This window comes from Dermacentor silvarum, chromosome 1, assembly GCF_013339745.2.
Source record: "Dermacentor silvarum isolate Dsil-2018 chromosome 1, BIME_Dsil_1.4, whole genome shotgun sequence".
In the NCBI taxonomy this organism is placed as follows: Eukaryota; Metazoa; Arthropoda; class Arachnida; order Ixodida; family Ixodidae; genus Dermacentor; species Dermacentor silvarum.
The window spans coordinates 98,068,559-98,088,848 of NC_051154.1; the positions used below are offsets into that span (position 1 = coordinate 98,068,559).

General features: G+C 43.1%; 1 protein-coding gene across 1 annotated transcript in view; it reads left to right on the plus strand.

Annotated features, from left to right (window-relative positions):
- The window catches only part of LOC119433309 (E3 ubiquitin-protein ligase MARCHF6-like), a 143,193-nt gene that overhangs the window by 11,819 nt on the left and 111,084 nt on the right, over positions 1–20,290 (plus strand). The window contains exons 2-4 of the mRNA XM_037700458.2: positions 481–577; positions 16,169–16,242; positions 17,972–18,115. Coding sequence (XP_037556386.1) covers positions 481–577; positions 16,169–16,242; positions 17,972–18,115 — 315 coding nt within the window. The remainder of the gene's footprint in view (positions 1–480; positions 578–16,168; positions 16,243–17,971; positions 18,116–20,290) is intronic.

Consider the following 20,290-nt stretch of genomic DNA (forward strand, 5'->3'; position numbering starts at 1 on the left):
GTATGGAGTTAAGCAGATGTATAGCATCTAATTTAGTTTACATTATGTGACATGTTAGTAGTGGAAAGCATTTTTCTTCCTAAGCATCAGTGCAGCTACCTTTGCTCATGGTGTCTGTATTGTTCTTATTTCACATATTTTATATTGCTTGTGCTACTTACATCTGCTGCTATGTTTTGTATCTTTTGTATCCCCCCGCCCCACTGTAATGCCATGTAGGCGCTGTGGGTAACTAAATAAACTAAATAAATAAATTCAGCACTTAACCATGCACTGAAAATGACTAATAGGGTTTTGTCTTTCAATGGTTTGTCATTATTGGAATTGTCATTGTTGAATGATTCTGAGAAAACCTGAAACAACTAAATGAGTGTAAACCTTTTTCTTGCGAGGAACTGTAATGCAGTTTCAGCTTTTATTGCAGATACTAGAACCCTTCTTTACACATATGCTTTGTTTTCTGTTTCTTTTGTTTTGCAGACATCTGTCGGGTATGTCGCTCAGAAGGGGCGCCCGACAAGCCATTGTTCCATCCATGTATCTGCACAGGAAGCATCAAGTACATCCACCAAGATTGGTGAGTTAAACCCAAACCTCATGAGAATGATTTTGTGTGCGCCAAGGTTGAGCATAGAAACAGGCCGTTGCGCGACTAGATTGCTCGTTTTCGTCGCTCGATCACTTGGTTTTGGAAATCTAAACTTTGTCGTTCGTCTCCCGGAAGTGCTATGAGTGACTAGCCAATAGCGCAATGCCATAATAGAATGTACAACAGCGATACTACCGGTTGTCGCATGAAATGAGCAAATGACCAAATTTTGTTACATGCAAGGATAAAAAGCCACTGCAAGACGTTCAGAAATACTTTATGCTGCTCTGTACAGTATAACAAATCAACCTAAATTATTAGAGCATGTGTTACGCCAGTTTCGGTGCATACTTGCTCCCCTCATACCGATAACACCGGGGAGACGTTCTCAATGTCGTCGCTTGTGTAGAGTTCGACTTGTAGGCGACAAGTGCGACAGCCATCTCCATCGCATTACTTGTCGCCGTTGTGCGACAAGTAATGCGTTTATACTTTGTCACATGCTGTGGCATTTTGAGCCTGAGGCTGTATCTTGAATTGATAATTTCTGGGCATACCACTTTGTCATGTTAATTCTTTTAAAAAAGTTGTGAAAAATCAGGGGACCTCAGTGATTCTCAGTCTCAGTACTCATTTACCGTGAAAGCAGCAAGCTCTCAGGACAGATGATGATGATGGTCATCATCATCACCATTGTCACAGGGGTAGAACTTCTGCACCAACTGTGACATTTTGATACAAACGCAAATTCCTGCGCCAAACAAAGAAAATTGACCGGAATTGTGCCACACTGCGCCAGAACGGCTTCGGCATGTGTGCTCCGGCCGTGGCCGCGAACAGTGAGTGGATTTGCTCTCCGAAAAAGAATGAAGCCGTTCACATACCGCAAGCGCAATGGTGCCGCCTGCACATTTTCTAGTAATTTTCACACTTATAACACTGGACTTTCTGGTGCTTCCAGCAAGTGGCCGGCGCGTGCGCAGCCACTTCCGGCTGTTGTTGCTGCTGTCGGAACAGGCTGTGTTTAAAGTGTACTAGAATACGGTTGAACGGCGCGGCGCTCCCTAGCGTTGCAAAACAACAAAAAGTAGGCTGAGGGCGCAGCAAGCGAACTAGATATTGGGGAGGCACACGCTGGGTTCAGCGTGTGGTCATCTCTGTCTCCAGGGTCGGTATAACGAAAAACTATTCCAATTTGTGTTTGAGCCCATATGAGCGAGGCCTGAACCATTTTTACCTATCACAAAGGGCTAATGGCGGACTTGGAATAAAATGTTGCAGTTTCGCTCGAAAGGCCTTCGAAGCATCGATTGCGATACCAAATTGGTAGACAGCTATATGAAGCAACAATAGTAGTTTTGTCGGCCGTATAAACTTGTAAGCATTCGCTTACTAAATTAACAAACATGATGTCACGGGCGCAGAAGCAAACGTCAAAACATCTCACTCGCTGACTGCATAAACTCGCTGGAGTGAGGAAGCGCGGCAGCAGCAGCGAGCGAATTGACCTTCGTGCTGCCTCTCGCTGCGAAAACAAAGCACACACGAAGCTATAAGATTAATAATAAGACTGCACCAGGAGCATTTAAGACGAACTCACGGCGAAAACAAAGCACGCACGAAGCTATAAGATTAATAAGACTGTGCACCAGGAGCATTTAAGACGAGCTTGCCGGAAAGACATGCAGTTTCAAAAACACCATGTTTTCTGACAAGAGGAACATTTTCTCTGCAGTTGCTTAATTTAAAGATTGATCTTTTTGTGAATTTTTGGGTCACCTACGGAATCAAACAAAATGTGTTGTCATTGAAACTTTGTTTTTTATTAACACTTTTGTCTAAGAAAAAGGCTTAAAATTTGAGTCGCCTGTATGTAAACATTTTTTTTTTCTAGACAATGTTCATAGCCATAGTATTTGTCTTGGTTCTGAAAAAAAAAAAGTAAATGCATATAGAACAACCACAAAAATTTGGAGGTGTGTGCCTGTATAAAAATTTTCATAAATGTTCCTTGAAGAAAAAAAAAATAAAAAATTGTTTTTTAATATTTTCGATAAAATTCAGTATTTTTGTACCAAATTTAGCACACTGTCAGTACCTACTCATTGCAAACTGCCTGAAAACTTTTAACTAGTTTGGTTAAAAAGCTGCAAAGTCGGATGCAGTCGTATCTGAACCCTGAGGTCTGCTATCCATCCCCCTTTAAGTTCCCTAATGGCATTTCTTTCGGCAGAGCTGTCACACTTCCAAATTTAATGACATTTCACATGATGTTGACGAAATTGACTTCTGAAGTGAGCAACATTAGGGTACTAATTAAAAAACTTGCAAAGTTTACAAATTTAATCTGCCTTTGCAAATTGTGAAATGTAAAAATAAGCATACTGTGGTGCTGTTAGATTGAGTTTGTTGCGGTCTTTTACATTGTTGCAACTGACCATAGCAACTTCAGCCATTTCATGTAAAATCCAAAGCCCAAAAGCAAAATGGTGCCTCCCGCGTCGAAGTTTTGCAATGTCGACTTAGGGGAAAGTTCGTTGAGTACGACTTCTGACATGGGTGTTGTAGTTGAAAATTATGTATAAATTATTTTTTTCATGATGTTACTTCAAGTACTTGAATAATACTGTACTGCTCAAGCTATGGTGTAGAGAGTACACATTTCTCACTCGAATGAGTTCTGGCAAATGCATTAAATTGACCATTGGCCAATTAAACCAATTTGACCAGCTAAACGTTGAGGCAAATGACGTTAGGTTTGTCTCTGTGGCATCACACAAATGGCATTAGAATTTAAGGCATTATCAGGTTAACGTCATTTTTTGTGCATGTGTGACGCGGGTATGCACACCGATATGATAATATGACAGTGTAACAAAGCGTCGGTTTCACTCTGAACATACTTTTGCAACAAATAAACAAGCATACATTTGTCTTTCACAAACAAAAGAGGCTTTGTGAAACACACAGAACAAAAAAAAAAAAAAAACTATTTAGTCACAGTCAGGTACCATGGTCTTGTTTTTTTCTGAGATGACTTGATCTTCAGGCAAATGACGTAGTGTCTTGTTGGGTCACTTGTTGGTGTCAACTTTTTCTCTGTGGTGCCAGCGTTGTGCACACCTGACATAAAGCAGTCAAATGGACATTATATCATAGTTTGTCAGCTTCATTATTGCCACAAGCACTTTGTACTGTCAAAGATTAGGCTAGTTGGTACTGTAGGATCCAAAATGTAACATTGCAACAAGGACATAAACTGAAGAGCAAAGACAAGTGCTGCCTTTTTTCTGCTCATCGCTTTGCTTTTTTTCCAGGTCATACTGTTTTGGATCAATTTGTACATTTATCTTATTATATTAGAGCATGGTTCTCTTTATCATCCCCTCTTGATGAGCAAAATTCAAATGTTCCTTAAGTTTTTTAAACTTTGGCTGCATGTCAGTTTTTCTCTCCTTTTCTTACTCTTTAAGGGTGGTTCAGAATTCTCAATGATTTGTAAAAGAGCCAAAAATGTTTTATTATTTGTGCATACGGCTCTGATGAGTTTGCAAAGCACTGCCTGAAACTTGTCTAAAAAAAGGCATACATAGTTTATAAAAGAAATAATATGACAGTCTAACAAAGCGTCGGTTTCACTCTGAATATACTTTTCCTACAAATAAACAAGCATACATTTGTCTTGCACAAACGTAAGAGGCTTTTGTGAAACACACAGAAAAAAAAAAAAACAATATTTAGTCACAGTCAGGGTACCATGGTCTTGTTTTTTTTTTTTTTTGAGATGACTTGATCTTCAGGCAAGTGGCGCAGTGTCTTGTTGGTGTCAGTTTTTTCTCTGTTGGCAGCATGTACTCCGAGAAATGGAACTGGAGACCCTTCTTTTTCTCCTATTGGTTGCTGTTGCAGTTTGGCTGTTTCTGTCCCTCCGCCAACCTGAGCCTCAACTTGAGGTGGCGATATAATTCACGCTCTTCCAGTGCAACACGAATACATTGTAAATGGCTATGCAAGCGATAAAATATATTTTTGTTGTAAATCTATTGGACATCTTGTGCACTCAGGTGGTAAAAGAGCTTCTGATCATTTTCATTGACAGCTCCCTTAGCAGTTGTGTTGTAGTCCTTGACTATTTCTGGCGTGAGAACTACATTGCCTTTCGAATTTGGGACACCTCTGGCCCCACTGAATGTTTAGTGTTCAGGAAAGCCACAACTTTCCTGTCATTTTTTGGAGGGATGTGCAGTTTCCTCTCTGGTACGCTGCTATTTGACCTCGTGCTGTTTTCTGGGTTGGAAGCATGGCATGTCCTTCTGATTCACCTTTGCTGTCCTGTGAACATTTGTCTTGTGTGCAATAGCTGTGTCAGCGCTCTGGAGAGCCTTTTTAATTGTCCAATGTCACGCATCAGCCTTTGTCTAGCAGAGGATTCATAAGATATGACCACATGGTCCTAAGTAACATTATCTTTGTTTGCAAACCAGCAGAACCTGTTGTGTGCACAAAATAACATTCCAAACATACCCACTTGTTGCTTCACAGAGGATAAACAAATTTTAGTCTGAAACGAACATCCCTGAGGAGGAGGCGTCGTTTTCAAAAAAGCTGGGCTGGTTGGTTCATTATTCTTAAGAAAAGATGGAACAGGCTCTCGTCAATTGACATGTCTTGCTAGGGTATGTAGGGTGCTGACCAGTCTGTTTGTTGACAATTTTTCTCAGGACAGGCTGCAACTTTCAAATTCTGAGATTCAGGGGCCGGTCAGTGTACAATGCTTCATTAAGTGTGAAGTGCAAAAATTTTGCCTTAAGCTGGAAGCCGCCTCTGGTCATTATGTCGCCAAAACCTTGTGTATAGAGAATTTTTGGAGTGGACTAATACAATTTGATGTTTAACTTCTTGGTAACTACTTGCTAATTGGTGCAAGAAATACTAAAAGATTGCTTGTGCTGGTTGGCTTCCAAGCATTTTTGCGGCCAGCCATGTGCAGATGTTTCTTAATTAGCTATCACATAGCGGTTGGTTTCAGAAATAATAATATATAAACAGAGTCTTCATAAAACATTTGAAGAACATATTCACCGTGGTGCTCAGATCCAATCAGTGATTAATACAAGGAGAGCTAGTGAAAGAAAGTTAAAGAGGGGCCTTAGTTATTTCAATATTTGAGCTCATGTTTCCAGTACCTGTGTAATTAGGATTGCTGTCTTTGCTTCCTTCTGATATTAGTTACAGTGTCCATGACTCACTGGAGTAATCAGGTGGCAGGTCCGCATTGTTGAAGATCACAAAGTTTCCAAATTTGTATGTCTTCTTTCTTCTATCCCTCTCTCTTTCTTTTTTGAGCACCACTAGAGGAACCATTGAAAAACTACTCATGGAGGTTGCCATTTTGTAGTTGAGTGCAGCATGCACAACAACAAAAATAAATGCTTCTGTTGAAGGAATTTCCCATCAGCAAGCTCCTTATGCAACCTGCTGGTTTTACAAAAAAGTGCAGAGATTCAGATGAGCTCTAGCTGTCTTCAGGACTGTATCTACAGTCGAAGCTACCTATAGTCGGGTACAACTTTAGAAGACAGGAGAAGGCCCCGCCCAGTTGACCGAAGCGCAGCAGCCAATTGCTCCGCGACTAAAGAAATAGTCCCGCTCAAAAAATTGTGACTGCTTCTAAAATGCGTATTTGTCGCTATAAATAAGATTTGTGTATTTTGACGAGTGGTTTGGTAAAACTATCATGATGGAAATGCTACCGCACATGCCGGATCGCGAGAGAAAAATAACTCCGTGCCTTCTACAACGCTGTGCGTCGTCTGCTACGGAACAAGATCGACGGCACCCCGCGTAGCAGTCGCTGGCCTAATAGCATGAGATTCACATATACTTTTTGTGTTTTTGCACAACCTTATTTTTTTAATGTGTTGGGCTTATTTTTAATTAATACTTCAATTAATATTTTTTTTCTTTTTTTCCGCGATGGCGAACCTGCGATCTCGTGAGTTCGGGCACGATCGCGCGCGGCATTCCGTGCCAGTTTTCGGCCATGGAGCCCAGCGAGGTGACATCGGAACGCGATCCTTTGTTGCCGAACGAGCCTTATGTCGCCTCGATGACCACACCACCAAGGAGCCTCGGCAAGAACAAGAGGGGCCACATCCTGAACAGCGATTCACGCACCATGATCTTCCACTGCTACACGTTTTGGTGTAACAGGCAGCCTGAACGCAGCGTGGAGGACACGAGCAAGTTTGTCGCCGACATGCTCGGTGTCAGCGAAAGGACTGTGTTCAGGGTGAGGGAGGAAGTTAAAGCTTCGCATTTTTTGGGTGGCAAACTGACGACGCCCTCGCGAAAGCGCCGGGCAATGCGGAGAAGAGAAGACGCAGCGCGAAGTTTGACAGCTTCACATTGTGCGCGCTGAGGTCATGTGTACACGATTTCTTTCGCCGCAACGAGATACCGACGGCCGAGAAGATAACTACAGAGTTCTCGGAGCGTATGGAACTCCCATCACTAAGGCGGTGTACTGTGCGTGCCTGCTTGCCGAGATCGGCTTCAAGCACGAAAAGAGAAGCCGCAACTCGCTGCTTATCGACCGGGATGACATCACCGATTGGCGGAATCGCTACCTCCGTGACGTGGAGCGCTACCGGGCGGAAGGCCGAAATATCTTCTACCTGGACGAGACATGGGTGACGGCGGGACACACTTGGTCGATCGTGTGGACAGACACCGTGGTGCAGAAGCGCAGACGCCTGTTCGCTCGAGCAAATGGCCTGACGACGGGTCTAAAACAACCTTCTGGGAAAGGTCAGCGCCTGATCTTGACGCACATTGGCAGCGAGGGTGGTTTCGTCGACGGCTGCTTGGATGTATTCAGAGGCCAAAAGACAGGCGACTACCACGAAGAAATGGACGGCAATCGCTTTGAGGGCTGGTTCAAGGACGTTCTGCAGAAGTTGCCAGCTGGTAGCGTCATTGTTTTAGACAATGCACCTTACCATAGCCGGCGAGAAGAGAAATTTCCGACGACGGCCTGGAAGAAGGAAAAGATACAGGAGTGGCTCACAAGCAAGAACATCACCTACGGTGAAAGGATGATAAAGAAGCAGCTGCTTGAGCTGGAGGCATCTGTAAAATCACGCTTTCTGAGCTACATTGTAGACAACACAGCTGTAAGGGCCGGTTGCATTGTACTCAGGCTCCCGCCGTACCACTGCGAATTTAATCCCATTGAGCTCGTGTGGGCCAAAGTAAAAAATGGCATCGCTGCAGACAACAGAGACTTCAAGCTGTCCATGGTCGACGTCATCTTGAGCAAGAAAATCAAGCAGGTAACGGCGGAAGACTGGAGGAAGAGCATTCAGCATGTGATGGACCTGGAGGACAAAGTTCAGACTTGACACGTCTGGGAGTGAGCACATTCAACCCATCATCATCCAGCTGGGTGAAGATGACACTGAAGAAAGCGACTCCGACTGCGAGCTGTCTGGCATTGAGCCACTCGACGAAGCATAAAGGCTTCTTATTAACAAAAGAACAGCCCTTATTAGGGCTACCAAAATTTTGCCGGTGGGTTCGCAACAACCAACCATCCATTCCTTGACCTCTCAAATAAATAAGCAGTTCCATTTATGGCATATTCCTTATAATAGAAGCTCAATTCTGATAAGCAACGTCCTGCACACATTGTGCTCGATTTAAGAAGCGGCATAGAAACATATTTAAATGCTGGCATATCTGAATTGAAACACTATTGTTAACCCTGATTATCGTTGGCGTGCTCAAAAGCTCATTCGGGCAGCCACCGTCGAGTTTGACGTGCCTCATAGTGAAATAGCTGAAGTCAGAGCATGTTTTATGGTTCTGTTAGCAGTCTGCACTGGAAATCAGTCATGTCATAGCGAGTGGTGGTGAAATAGCAGCAGACAACACGAAACTGACAGCCACTGTCAGCAGCTTGAATGCCAAAGCACATTCATGTGGTTGCATTGTTTATTTTGTTATCTGGCTCACACAAGTAATGCGAATAAGAGAACAAATATAAGACATCATTAGCTTAGTGAGGACCAAAATGTTCATTCAGGCAGCCACCATCGAGTTTGACGTGCCCCATAGTGAAATAGCAGAAGTCAGAGCATGTTTTATGGTTCTGTTAGCAGTCTGCACTGGAAATCGCAGTCATGTCATAGCGAGTGGTGGTGAAATAGCAGCAGACAACACGAAACTGACAGCCACAGTCAGCAGCTTGAATGCCAAAGCACATTCATGTGGTTGCATTGTTTATTTTGTTATCTGGCTCACACAAGTAATGCGAATAAGAGAACAAATATAAGACATCATTAGCTTAGTGAGGACCAAAATGCTCATTCAGGCAGCCACCATCGAGTTTGACGTGCCCCATAGTGAAATAGCAGCAGTCAGAGCACGTTTTATGGTTCTGTTAGCAGCCTGCACTGGAAATCGCAGTCATGTCATAGCGATTGGTGGTGAAATAGCAGCAGACAACACGAAACTCACAGCCACTGTCAGCAGCTTGAATGCCAAAGCACATTCATGTGGTTGCATTGTTTATTTTGTTATCTGGCTCACACAAGTAATGCGAATCGGAGAACAAATATAAGACATCTATAGCTTAGTGAGGCCCAAAATGTTCATTCAGGCAGCCACCGTCGCGTTTGACGCGCCCCATAGTGAAATAGCAGAAGTCGGAGCATGTTTTATGGTTCTGTTAGCAGTCTGCACTGGAAATCGCAGTCATGTCATAGCGAGTGGTGGTGAAATAGCAGCAGACAACACGAAACTGACAGCCACAGTCAGCAGCTTGAATGCCAAAGCACATTCATGTGGTTGCATTGTTTATTTTGTTATCTGGCTCACACAAGTAATGCGAATAAGAGAACAAATATAAGACATCATTAGCTTAGTGAGGACCAAAATGTTCATTCAGGCAGCCACCATCGAGTTTGACGTGCCCCATAGTGAAATAGCAGAAGTCAGAGCATGTTTTATGGTTCTGTTAGCAGTCTGCACTGGAAATTGCAGTCATGTCATAGCGAGTGGTGGTGAAATAGCAGCAGACAACACGAAACTGACAGCCACAGTCAGCAGCTTGAATGCCAAAGCACATTCATGTGGTTGCATTGTTTATTTTGTTATCTGGCTCACACAAGTAATGCGAATAAGAGAACAAATATAAGACATCATTAGCTTAGTGAGGACCAACATGCTCATTCAGGCAGCCACCATCGAGTTTGACGTGCCCCATAGTGAAATAGCAGCAGTCAGAGCACGTTTTATGGTTCTGTTAGCAGCCTGCACTGGAAATCGCAGTCATGTCATAGCGATTGGTGGTGAAATAGCAGCAGACAACACGAAACTCACAGCCACTGCCAGCAGCTTGAATGCCAAAGCACATTCATGTGGTTGCATTGTTTATTTTGTTATCTGGCTCACACAAGTAATGCGAATCAGAGAACAAATATAAGACATCTATAGCTTAGTGAAGCCCAAAATGCTCATTCAGGCAGCCACCGTCGCGTTTGACGCGCCCCATAGTGAAATAGCGAAGTCAGAGCATGTTTTATGGTTCTGTTAGCAGTCTGCACTGGAAATCGCAGTCATGTCATAGCGAGTGGTGGTGAAATAGCAGCAGACAACACGAAACTGACAGCCACAGTCAGCAGCTTGAATGCCAAAGCACATTCATGTGGTTGCATTGTTTATTTTGTTATCTGGCTCACACAAGTAATGTGAATAAGAGAACAAATATAAGACATCATTAGCTTAGTGAGGACCAAAATGCTCATTCAGGCAGCCACCATCGAGTTTGACGCGCCCCATAGTGAAATAGCAGAAGTCAGAGCATGTTTTATGGTTCTGTTAGCAGCCTGCACTGGAAATCGCAGTCATGTCATAGCGAGTGGTGGTGAAATAGCAGCAGACAACACGAAACTGACAGCCACAGTCAGCAGCTTGAATGCCAAAGCACATTCATGTGGTTGCATTGTTTATTTTGTTATCTGGTTCACACAAGTAATGCAATTAAGAGAACAAATATAAGACATCATTAGCTTAGTGAGGCCCAAAATGCTCATTCAGGCAGCCACCATCAGAGTTTGACGCGCCCCATAGTGAAATAGCAGCAGTCAGAGCACATTTTATGGTTCTGTTAGCAGTCTGCACTGGAAATCGCAGTCATGTCATAGCGAGTGGTGGTGAAATAGCCGCAGACAACACGAAACTGACAGCCACAGTCAGCAGCTTGAATGCCAAAGCACATTCATGTGGTTGCATTGTTTATTTTGTTATCTGGCTCACACAAGTAATGCAATTAAGAAAACAAATATAAGACATCATTAGCTTAGTGAGGCCCAAAATGCTCATTCAGGCAGCCACCGTCGAGTTTGATGCGCCCCATAGTGAAATAGCAGAAGTCGGAGCACGCTTTATGGCTCCGTTGGCAGTCTGCACTGAAAATCGAAGTGTTGTCATAGCCAATTTTCAATTTATTAATCTGACTCGAGCAAGTAATGCGAATGCAAGCACAATTATTGACGTGATTAACTTTGCTAGCATTTTTTTGTCATATTTACGTACCGGAAAAATGCTCAGTAAAGTTGAACGTGTTTTAGTGAGTCACTTTGTTCATTACACGCCGTAGGCAAAGTGACGGACAGATTCAGAGAGTGATATTGGGGAAGTAATAAATAGTGAAAGTTGCAAAAGCTCTCACAGCACTGCTTTGCTGGACTCCATCCACTAGAAAACTGCATTTGTAATGATGAAAGCGTCAAGACAGGAAATGATAGCCCACTGCACAATGTTATATGTGTGTACCACCATATGTGACGGGCAGCAAAACAATCTGTTTATTAAGACTGAATGCAACAACATAGCAAGGTGCTGTTTCACAATATGACACCTTTTCATGTGCACTTCTGGCAAGCAACCGTATGCACTGATGCATAAACACATTAACAGGGGTAAGAGACGAAGTAACTGTGCAAGCCATGTGATGCTTTTAACATTTTGTGTCTGTCAATGTTTCTGTTGTCACAGCTGATAGAACTTTCTTTGGTGCAAGTTGGTTAATCACGTTGCGGCAACAGCACAAGAAGCAAGGTCAGAATAGTAGGAGAAAACACAGCAAGATGGCAGACTGAGGAGGCAAAGTAGACAAGAGAGAAAGGCTTTAATGACATCGAAGAGGCCAGCCCTGCTATTCACAGGACTTGGTGCTTTGAATGAGACGAGTTAATGGAATTGTAAAGAAAGTCGTGGCTGCAGCATGCCTACAAGAACAAATGCAAAAATAAAAGGATAGAAATAGCAATAAATACATACACGCACAGAAGAACTCACATATTCACACACATGAACACAAACGCGAAAACTAAGATCTAAAATATACAAAAAAGGTCAAAATAACAAATATACACAAACACACAAGAAAACACGCACACACATTTAACTCAGATGCGAGTAGAACTATTAGGAGTCAGTTCACAAGCAGCTGTGCCTACTTGGTCGTACTTTTTTTTAATGCACAAATTTTCTCTGTTGCCTTCACTGTCATAGGAATTTTTTTAGTAGCGACATATCACGACAAAGCGCAAAGCTGTGTTGTGGGAAAGCAAGTCGAGCGCTGACAGCACAGCTTATGCGCGATTGTGTCACAGCAGGCTTTCTACAGCTGGCGCGTGCAGTGAGCGAAGAGTTCTAAGCCACACACCGACGCGAATTCATGCCAAGCTCCCTTGCAACGGCACCAGTGTATCAGTCATAATTTTATATTAGCATTCAAGCTGACATTAAGGAAACAAACACTGCTTCCAAACGACTGACCGTTAACAATCCAATGACATTCGCTCAAGCAGCGCGTGTTAGTCACTGATTGTTAGCATTGGTGGAAAGCAATCAATCGACGGTGCTACACAACACTCGAACGACGCTGCTAGACGCTCGGCTATCTTATCACACTGCTGCCAACGATCGGTCGTTTGCACGCTGACCTGGCAGCAACGAATCTTTGCGTTGGAGGTTGCTTTCACAAATCTTTTCTGTTGACAAACTCGCAGGTTGGTTTCATCCGCGCACGCTTTTCTCATTTATCCTGATAATAGTTTTGCTCCATCACTTCACCACGTCCGACGAGAAACGCAGGGGCACAGTACACAAACACACCTGCCGCACACAGTAGGTAGCAGACTTTGGCGAACTCTCCTTGTCGTAACTTCACTTAGGAGCAAAACAAAACACCACGGAACAAACACGTACGATGTTTGTTTGCAGCGGTATGTCGCCGCGGGATCCTGTTTCCACACGAAGCGCAGCGCAGCGCCACCGATGTTCGCTGCTATCTTTCTTCGCCGGCTCACGGCTCAGAACAAACACACGCGGCACAAATTGTGCATCGTAAGCTCCCAATAATATTTCCGGCATGACAGACCACCACAAACAATTCGAATTCACTCTGACGAAGGGAGACGCACAGAGCTGATGTGACTCGGCCCAGTTCGAAGCGAGGGCGGCCATGTTAGGCATGTTCTCCGTCGGCGGGGACACCGGCCGTCCGGCTCATGACGTCACCTGAAGTGCGCACCTATTGGTGCCGGCTCGTGTGCGTCCGCCTTTGAGGGGCAAATGTCGCTGTCTTCTAAAGTTGTATCCGACTATAGGATGAGCTGAGCTGGTCTTTTGTTTTTTCAGCAAGTGAAGGCTTGACAAGCTCAGTGTGTCATTCGTGCGAAAATAATTATTGCATGAATGGCATGCATGCTTCATTATAAATGATGCCATTTATGAATCTCTTTGCGAACATAATTTTTTTTTTCATTACTGAGAATTCGCCGACTAAATGAGAAAAATATATAAAATCTGCTGTTTCTGTTCAGCAGGGCCAAAAGTCACTCTTGCTCACCAAAATTCTCTCGAGCTTTGCTTTAAATAAACTGGGCTCATCTTTAATGATTAACGAGTTCGTAGTTGAAACACTTCGTTTGCTGTTGAGACATCTTGGGAGGGTTTGAGAGCTAATAATATACCATATTTACTAAAATTTAAGTCAATATTCTTTTTTAGGATGTCATACACAGTACAATATATACAATACTTGCAAATTTGACTTTTTTTTGAAGGTGTGGCTAAAGGTGTCACATTTAAAGTTCTGGTTCAGTGATTTAGTAGTGTTGCAATTGCTTGATGTGTCTATCTACAATTGGGGCTACATCAACTTACATAGGCAAGGAGGGCAGCAGCTAACATTGAGGAGTTGCATCATATGCACATTCTAAGAGAGGTGTGGAACTGGATAGCAGCTGTGTGGATATTATTGCCAGGCAAATTTTATGAGCTTTCTAAGAGTGCTACATTTCATTCGTGCTAAGTGGAACAAGAGGGACAGTGAAGTGTGGGAAAGAGAATGTGACAAGAAATCAAAGATGTTGATGCACCGAGCAGCAAAGAGTGAGTGTATGACACAAGAATGAGCATTTCAAATATAATGCAACCACAAAAAAATTGTGACTAGCATCGAAGGCACATAAGGGTATAGTTTGCTTTCATTGATGTTTACTTCTTGGTTGGCTTACATTCGAAAAGTGTTTATTTTTATTTTTTACACAGCTTTGGCTTTTTGGGTATCTGACTTGAATCAAGGATGGCCGAGGTTAGTGTAAATATGGTAAATGTGCAGCCTCTGCAGGTACAATATGCTTGTGTCATGAAGAAAGGCCATTGGCACGGCAGGCGGCATGATACTTTTACAGCATAAGCTGTTATGGGCTCATTCTAATAGCTGTTTTGGTTGGCGATGGTGTCCGCCACCACCGGTGGTGTCCGGTGTTCGTAGCAGCTATCGCTGAGAATGAAAAAAAAAAAAAAAAACCCCAGTTCCTGCTGGGATCGAACCCGAGCCCGCTGCGCAGGAGTCGGCTACTCTACCACTGAGCCACACCCACACTTGCTAGCTTGCAGTAAAAAAATGCCCTTAAAGTGCGCCCTAGCGTGCGAGGAGACACGCGATGTGACATGCTCTTACGTGCACGTATCGATGTAGTGTCAATACGTGCACACTTTGCATTGCACTTGCATATTATTACACCAGGTGGCATGCCATGTAGCGGATGCACAGGTTAGTTAGAGAAGGTTTGAGGAAGAAGTTTTTCGGCGGCCGCATTTCGATGGGGGCGAAATGCGAAAACACCCGTGTACTTAGATTTAGGTGCACGTTAAAGAACCCCAGGTGGTCAAAACTTCCGGAGTCCCCCACTACAGCGTGCCTCATAATCAGAACTGGTTTTGGCACGTAAAACCCCATAATTTAATTTTTTTTTTAGGAAGAAGTTTTAGGAGATGTGCACAAAATTCTACCAAAAATGTATATTGCATACCTTATTAAATCAAGCTGGCTAGGTGACTTTGCCCCCCCCCCCCCCCCCTTCGTTTCAAAGGGGATGCCAATAAACAATGATCATCATGATTAGCAGGCTAGGTGACTGTTTCTCATTGCTTTGTTTCAAAGGGGATGCCAGTAAATCATCATCATCATCATTATCATCTCTATTAGCAAGCAGAAGCTTAAGGAGATGTATAACAAAAATGCTCGAATGAAAAAGATGTATAGCATACCTGATTAAATCAAGCAGGCTAGGTGACTGGTCGTCACCGTCCCATCTCAAAATGAGGGCCATTAAATCATCAGCATTAGCATCGTATCGTGCCATTTGTCGGGCGATGCGACATGCGCGCCGCGTAGCGTCGATACGTACAAACATTGCATTGCAGTTGTGTTATATTCCATCAGGTGTCCCGACATGTAGCAGTTGCATATATAGCAGTTGCATGCTGCATGTAGCTGGACCTGGTTAACTGCAGTAGGCTAGGTGACTATTTGTCACCACCCCATTTCAAATGGATGCCAATAAACCATCACCATCATCATCAACAGAATCACATCATGCCACGGGTCAAGGGATGTGACATGTGCGCCACATAGTCTGGATGCCTATGTTTACTCTTTGGTACATGTTATGGCACCTCCTCGGAAGTTACGAAGGTACGAACATCTGCTGAAGAAACGAATCGTACAGCTACACGTGCGGCTGCAACCAGGTGACAAGGGGCTCAGCAGACTGCTGTGCAGAGCCTGACGTGTTGTGGCGCAAACCACAGCCCGCCGTCAATGCCTGGCAGACAATTCAGATCGTTCTCGTGCAAACCACGTTACGAGACTTCGCCGGGAAGACCCTGGAGTGCGTATTGCCAAAATTGGAACTCATATAGAGCCGCCCCTCCAGCTTACACTGCGACTGTGCTGTGTGTGCCGCGCAGGCCTGTGTATTTTTCGAAAGTGCTTGGCTCACAAGTATTCAGAAATACAGCTTGTGAACCAATTTACAGCTCCGCAGCGTGTTTTAAGCTGGTTTGGTATAGATTTACTGAGAGAAAATGAGAGCACAATGATCACTTTGCACTGTGGTGATCAGGTGACCGTTCTGCACTATGGCCCATTGTGTGTTTGCTGAAAAGTACATAAAAACAGGGTTTGTAACCATTTCTTTTATTCATAATTTGCAGTCTGGTTCAGTGGTTGAAGTACAGCCGAAAAGAATACTGCGAACTCTGCAACCACCGGTTCTCCTTTATGCCAAGTGAGTTTTTTAGCTGGACATTTGTGGTGTACTTCATTGTGTATGACATATGCTATATATTTTTACAAGCCATGTGTAATCAAAGAAGCCATCTAAAAAAAGTACAAGAAAATGTTTTAAATGTCTCGTCATTGTATGAAACTATCCCGGGGAAGCATGCATTATTTATGATCCTGTGAATGCTGAACGTCGACACTGGTTCTCCCATTAAATTGCAGCCACAGCCCTAAATATATATTACAGGGTTGTACACAAATAGAACTTGCTGCTAAAAGACTTCCGTAACTTGGTCATCGTTGTATTATAAGGTGTTTATAATTAGGGACTTATAATTATCTGACATATTCATTCAGTAAACAGAGGGACAGTTGTGAAGTTATGGGGAGCTGCAAAGCATTCAATTTGAATTGTTTCCAAGGGGCTATGTTTTGTTTTTTTCTTTTTGTCATAAGAGAATAAGGCATTTTGCAAAATTTATGAAGTACTCTATGACGATGTGTCCACGTGCAGTGTAAACTATCCTTTATAGGAGGGTTCTGCTAATGATGCACGCTTTACAGTATTTATTGGTATGGTTAATTATTACTTGTTTATGCACTTTCTGTGACACTGTGGTACACTTTATGACACTGGTGCCTGTAATTTTGCTTAGAACTTCCACACACGGACAGGGTTGTATCTTAATTTTTGATGAAAACTGTCAATTGGTAATTTGGCATCTTTAACTTAAGATTTCCGCCTTGTCATTCACATGGCAGTTTATTATGGCACACTGTGCATGCTGCATAGAGCAAAATTTTTTACAAGTATATTTTTTACAAGTATTTTTTGCAAGTATATTAAATATTTTACCCCACTTTTCAATCGGGCATTCTGTAACAAACACTCTAGTACTGCTATGAAGTTCTTGGCAATACGAATCATTTGAGTAATGCTGAGGGACGCCAAGGGACTCCTGCGCTCAATGCTGGAACGGGTGCCTATGAGCTGCACTCTAAAATACGCTAATATAATCTGGTGAAGGGATACAGAGGGGCTCAATTTTTGTTAATCACGACCATGACAACAATTAAAACGGACACAGTCCACGAAAGTTTATAAAAATAAGACGTTTTGCAGTAGCCTTGTTCACAATCTTAAACGTCTTATTTTTATAAACTTTTGTGGTCGGTGTCCGTTTTAATTGTTGCCATGTATGTTCCCAAAGAGACAGGTTTCCATCCAATGGGTTTCCGTGCAATTCTTGATTTAGTCACGACCATATAAAGCCAACAGGCAATAAAGCAAAGGAAAGCATAGGGGTTATTAGCTGTGGTTGAAATATAAATGTAGAAAATAATAAAGAAAATGGAATATGAAAGTGGAAGAAAAGATAACTTTTCGCCGGTGGGACGAAAGGATAACTCATCGCCACAACCTCCACATTACGCATGCGTTGCTTTCTTTGACTTCATTGCCTTTTGGTTTTATATGGTTGCTAATATAATGTGTAATTCAAACCTGACCCCCCACCCTATGTCTAGTAATTTCTTGTGATTGTTGTAACTAGATTAAGTTTGCAGCGTGCATGCCTGTTACACTTTCTGAAATGGATGCTGGTATCTTCTGTTGCAGTTTACTATTTATTGTTATAGTAGTATTGGACTGCAGTGCTGTACACTGTGCATTCTTGCTGTTGATGCAGTGATTTGGACTCATTTCATCTATTGGTATCCTTTTTCCTGAGCAGTTTACTCTCCTGACATGCCGAAGCGGTTGCCAATCCGAGACATAGTGAGCGGCCTGCTGAGCAGCCTGGGCACGGCCATCCGCTACTGGCTGCATTATACTGTGGTGGCCTTTGCTTGGCTGGGCATAGTGCCCCTTACAGCCTGTAAGTGCTGCATTATTTTTATCACACGTGTGTTCGTTACAAGGTGTAGCAATTGCTGCTCAATATTTAGACTTCATTTTTACATGCACAGTGCCCTTTCCAGCTGAGTTCATCTTGAGGTGCAGTAAGTCACCTGTACATGTTTGCATGCATATCATCTGAAAGTTTTTCGTGCAAACACTAGCCCAATTAAGAAAGGACCTTTGGGCTATATTTGGAACCATTCTTCAAACATAATGCAAGATTTTCTCCTCCTTTTACCCTTCATTATGCAACAAGCTCACTAACCAGATCACTGGGCTGTGCAGTAAACCTAGTCTCTTAACAGGGGGTATAGGCACCGTGCGGCTCTGGTACAATGCTACTCGCTTTTTTACCTGCCTCTGCCCATTCTTCGTAGAATGAGCAAGTGATGTCATTCGGGTGAGCAATCCAATTGGTTTTCCACGAGACGTCATCGGGAATGCTTGAAACATGCAGCTCCATTAAGTTTATTTTTAATAGCATATGTATGCATAGTAATTTGTATACCGGTAAAATTAAATACACAAATGCAATAGATCTGGCGCTTCAAACTAATGGTGCACTTCTGCCAGAGGATGCACATCGTCTGCTACAGTTGCAGGTGCGAGGGAAGTATGAAAATTAGTTTCTTCCAAAAAGCTGGGCTTTGTAGATGCTTTGTGATGCTGTACGAAGGAAGGCAACGGTTGAGAAAGAATGTGACAAAGGCTAACACACAGTGGCGACGACAGGCGGGGGGACGCGGAGGGTTTCTTACATAAAAATAGGTGCAGCGATGTCTTCTTTGATGGAAGAAACATGAATGGTACCAGCACTGTATTACGCTTGTCTTGCACTGCAGGTGTGTGTGCAGGGAGTTAACTGCAGTGACTGCACACTGTTGAATACGCGAGCGCTGTACGTTAACTTCATTTTAAGGCGACCATCACCACGGTAACGAGAAAAACTGCTTATGAAAGAGACGCGGTAACACACTTGGTTCAAATTTACAATTTACAATTTAAATATAGCGGGAACACACTTGGTTCAAATTTACCGGAAGCAGATAACACTTGCCTCATCGCATAACATGACCGCACAGTGTAAAGGTCGAGGGGGAATGTTGTGGCATGAGAATACGGTACTGTTTAACCACTTGTAGCTGTGTTATTATAGTACGCTGACACACAATTCTGAGAAAGCATTCCTTGATTGATACTGTATGTCTCGGCAGTACTCTTAGGTACGACAAAAACCGTTTCAAGGACCCTTTAAGTTTCCCCCAAAAATCCCTCTAGCAGTTGAAGACAGCTATTAACTAGAACACCAATGCATGCTTTTAGAATTTTGGGGACAGATAGCTCGAAAGGGGTGCTAGTCTAGGGATTTCTGCTAAGCTCACCTGACTTCACTACTTCTCGGCTTCAGTTTCGCAATTGCATACCTGCCAACTCCTCAAAATGTTCATAATGTTTACAAGTTAGGGCTTGTTTTACGAGTTTATGAATGTTGCATCAAGTATTACACTAAATTCTGTTCACAAAGTTTTCGCTCTTTGGTTTAAGATTTCCGCTCTGAACCTTTCATCGGAAGCCGTCTGATGGTGCAATGATGCAAGTCTATACAGTTTCCTGAAGGAGGCAAAGTGGGCAACACCAAAGTTGTTAAAAAAGTCACTGTAATTTAAAAACAATGCGTTGCTTGCCAGTATTTGCTGTGCCAAGTTTGTCGGTGCATGTCTGCTGCATCTGAAGGTAAATATTTAATAAAGTGCGTATGTGCCCTTGAAAAAGTGTGTGCTCATGGCAAGCTTTTTAAAACAATGCAAACTTTACCTCCCCTTCTTCAGTGTCATGCCCGCGGGATTTTACGGATTTTGAAGAGCACAGGTTGGTAGGTATGCAATTGCAATATGTGAAATAAAGGGAATAATTAAAAAGATAATTAGTGAATTTATTAATTAGCTACCTCGAAATTGCGATTTGTCATGGAAGTAATGTCTCCCGCATCAGCTAATCTACTTGAACTGGCCAAGCCAACTTGTGCTAAGTGCTCCATGTGATTTGACCCGCCGTGGTTGCTCAGTGGCTATGGTGTTGGGCTGCTGAGCACGAGGTCGCCGGATCGAATCCTGACCACGGCGGCCGCATTTCGATGGGGGCGAAGTGCGAA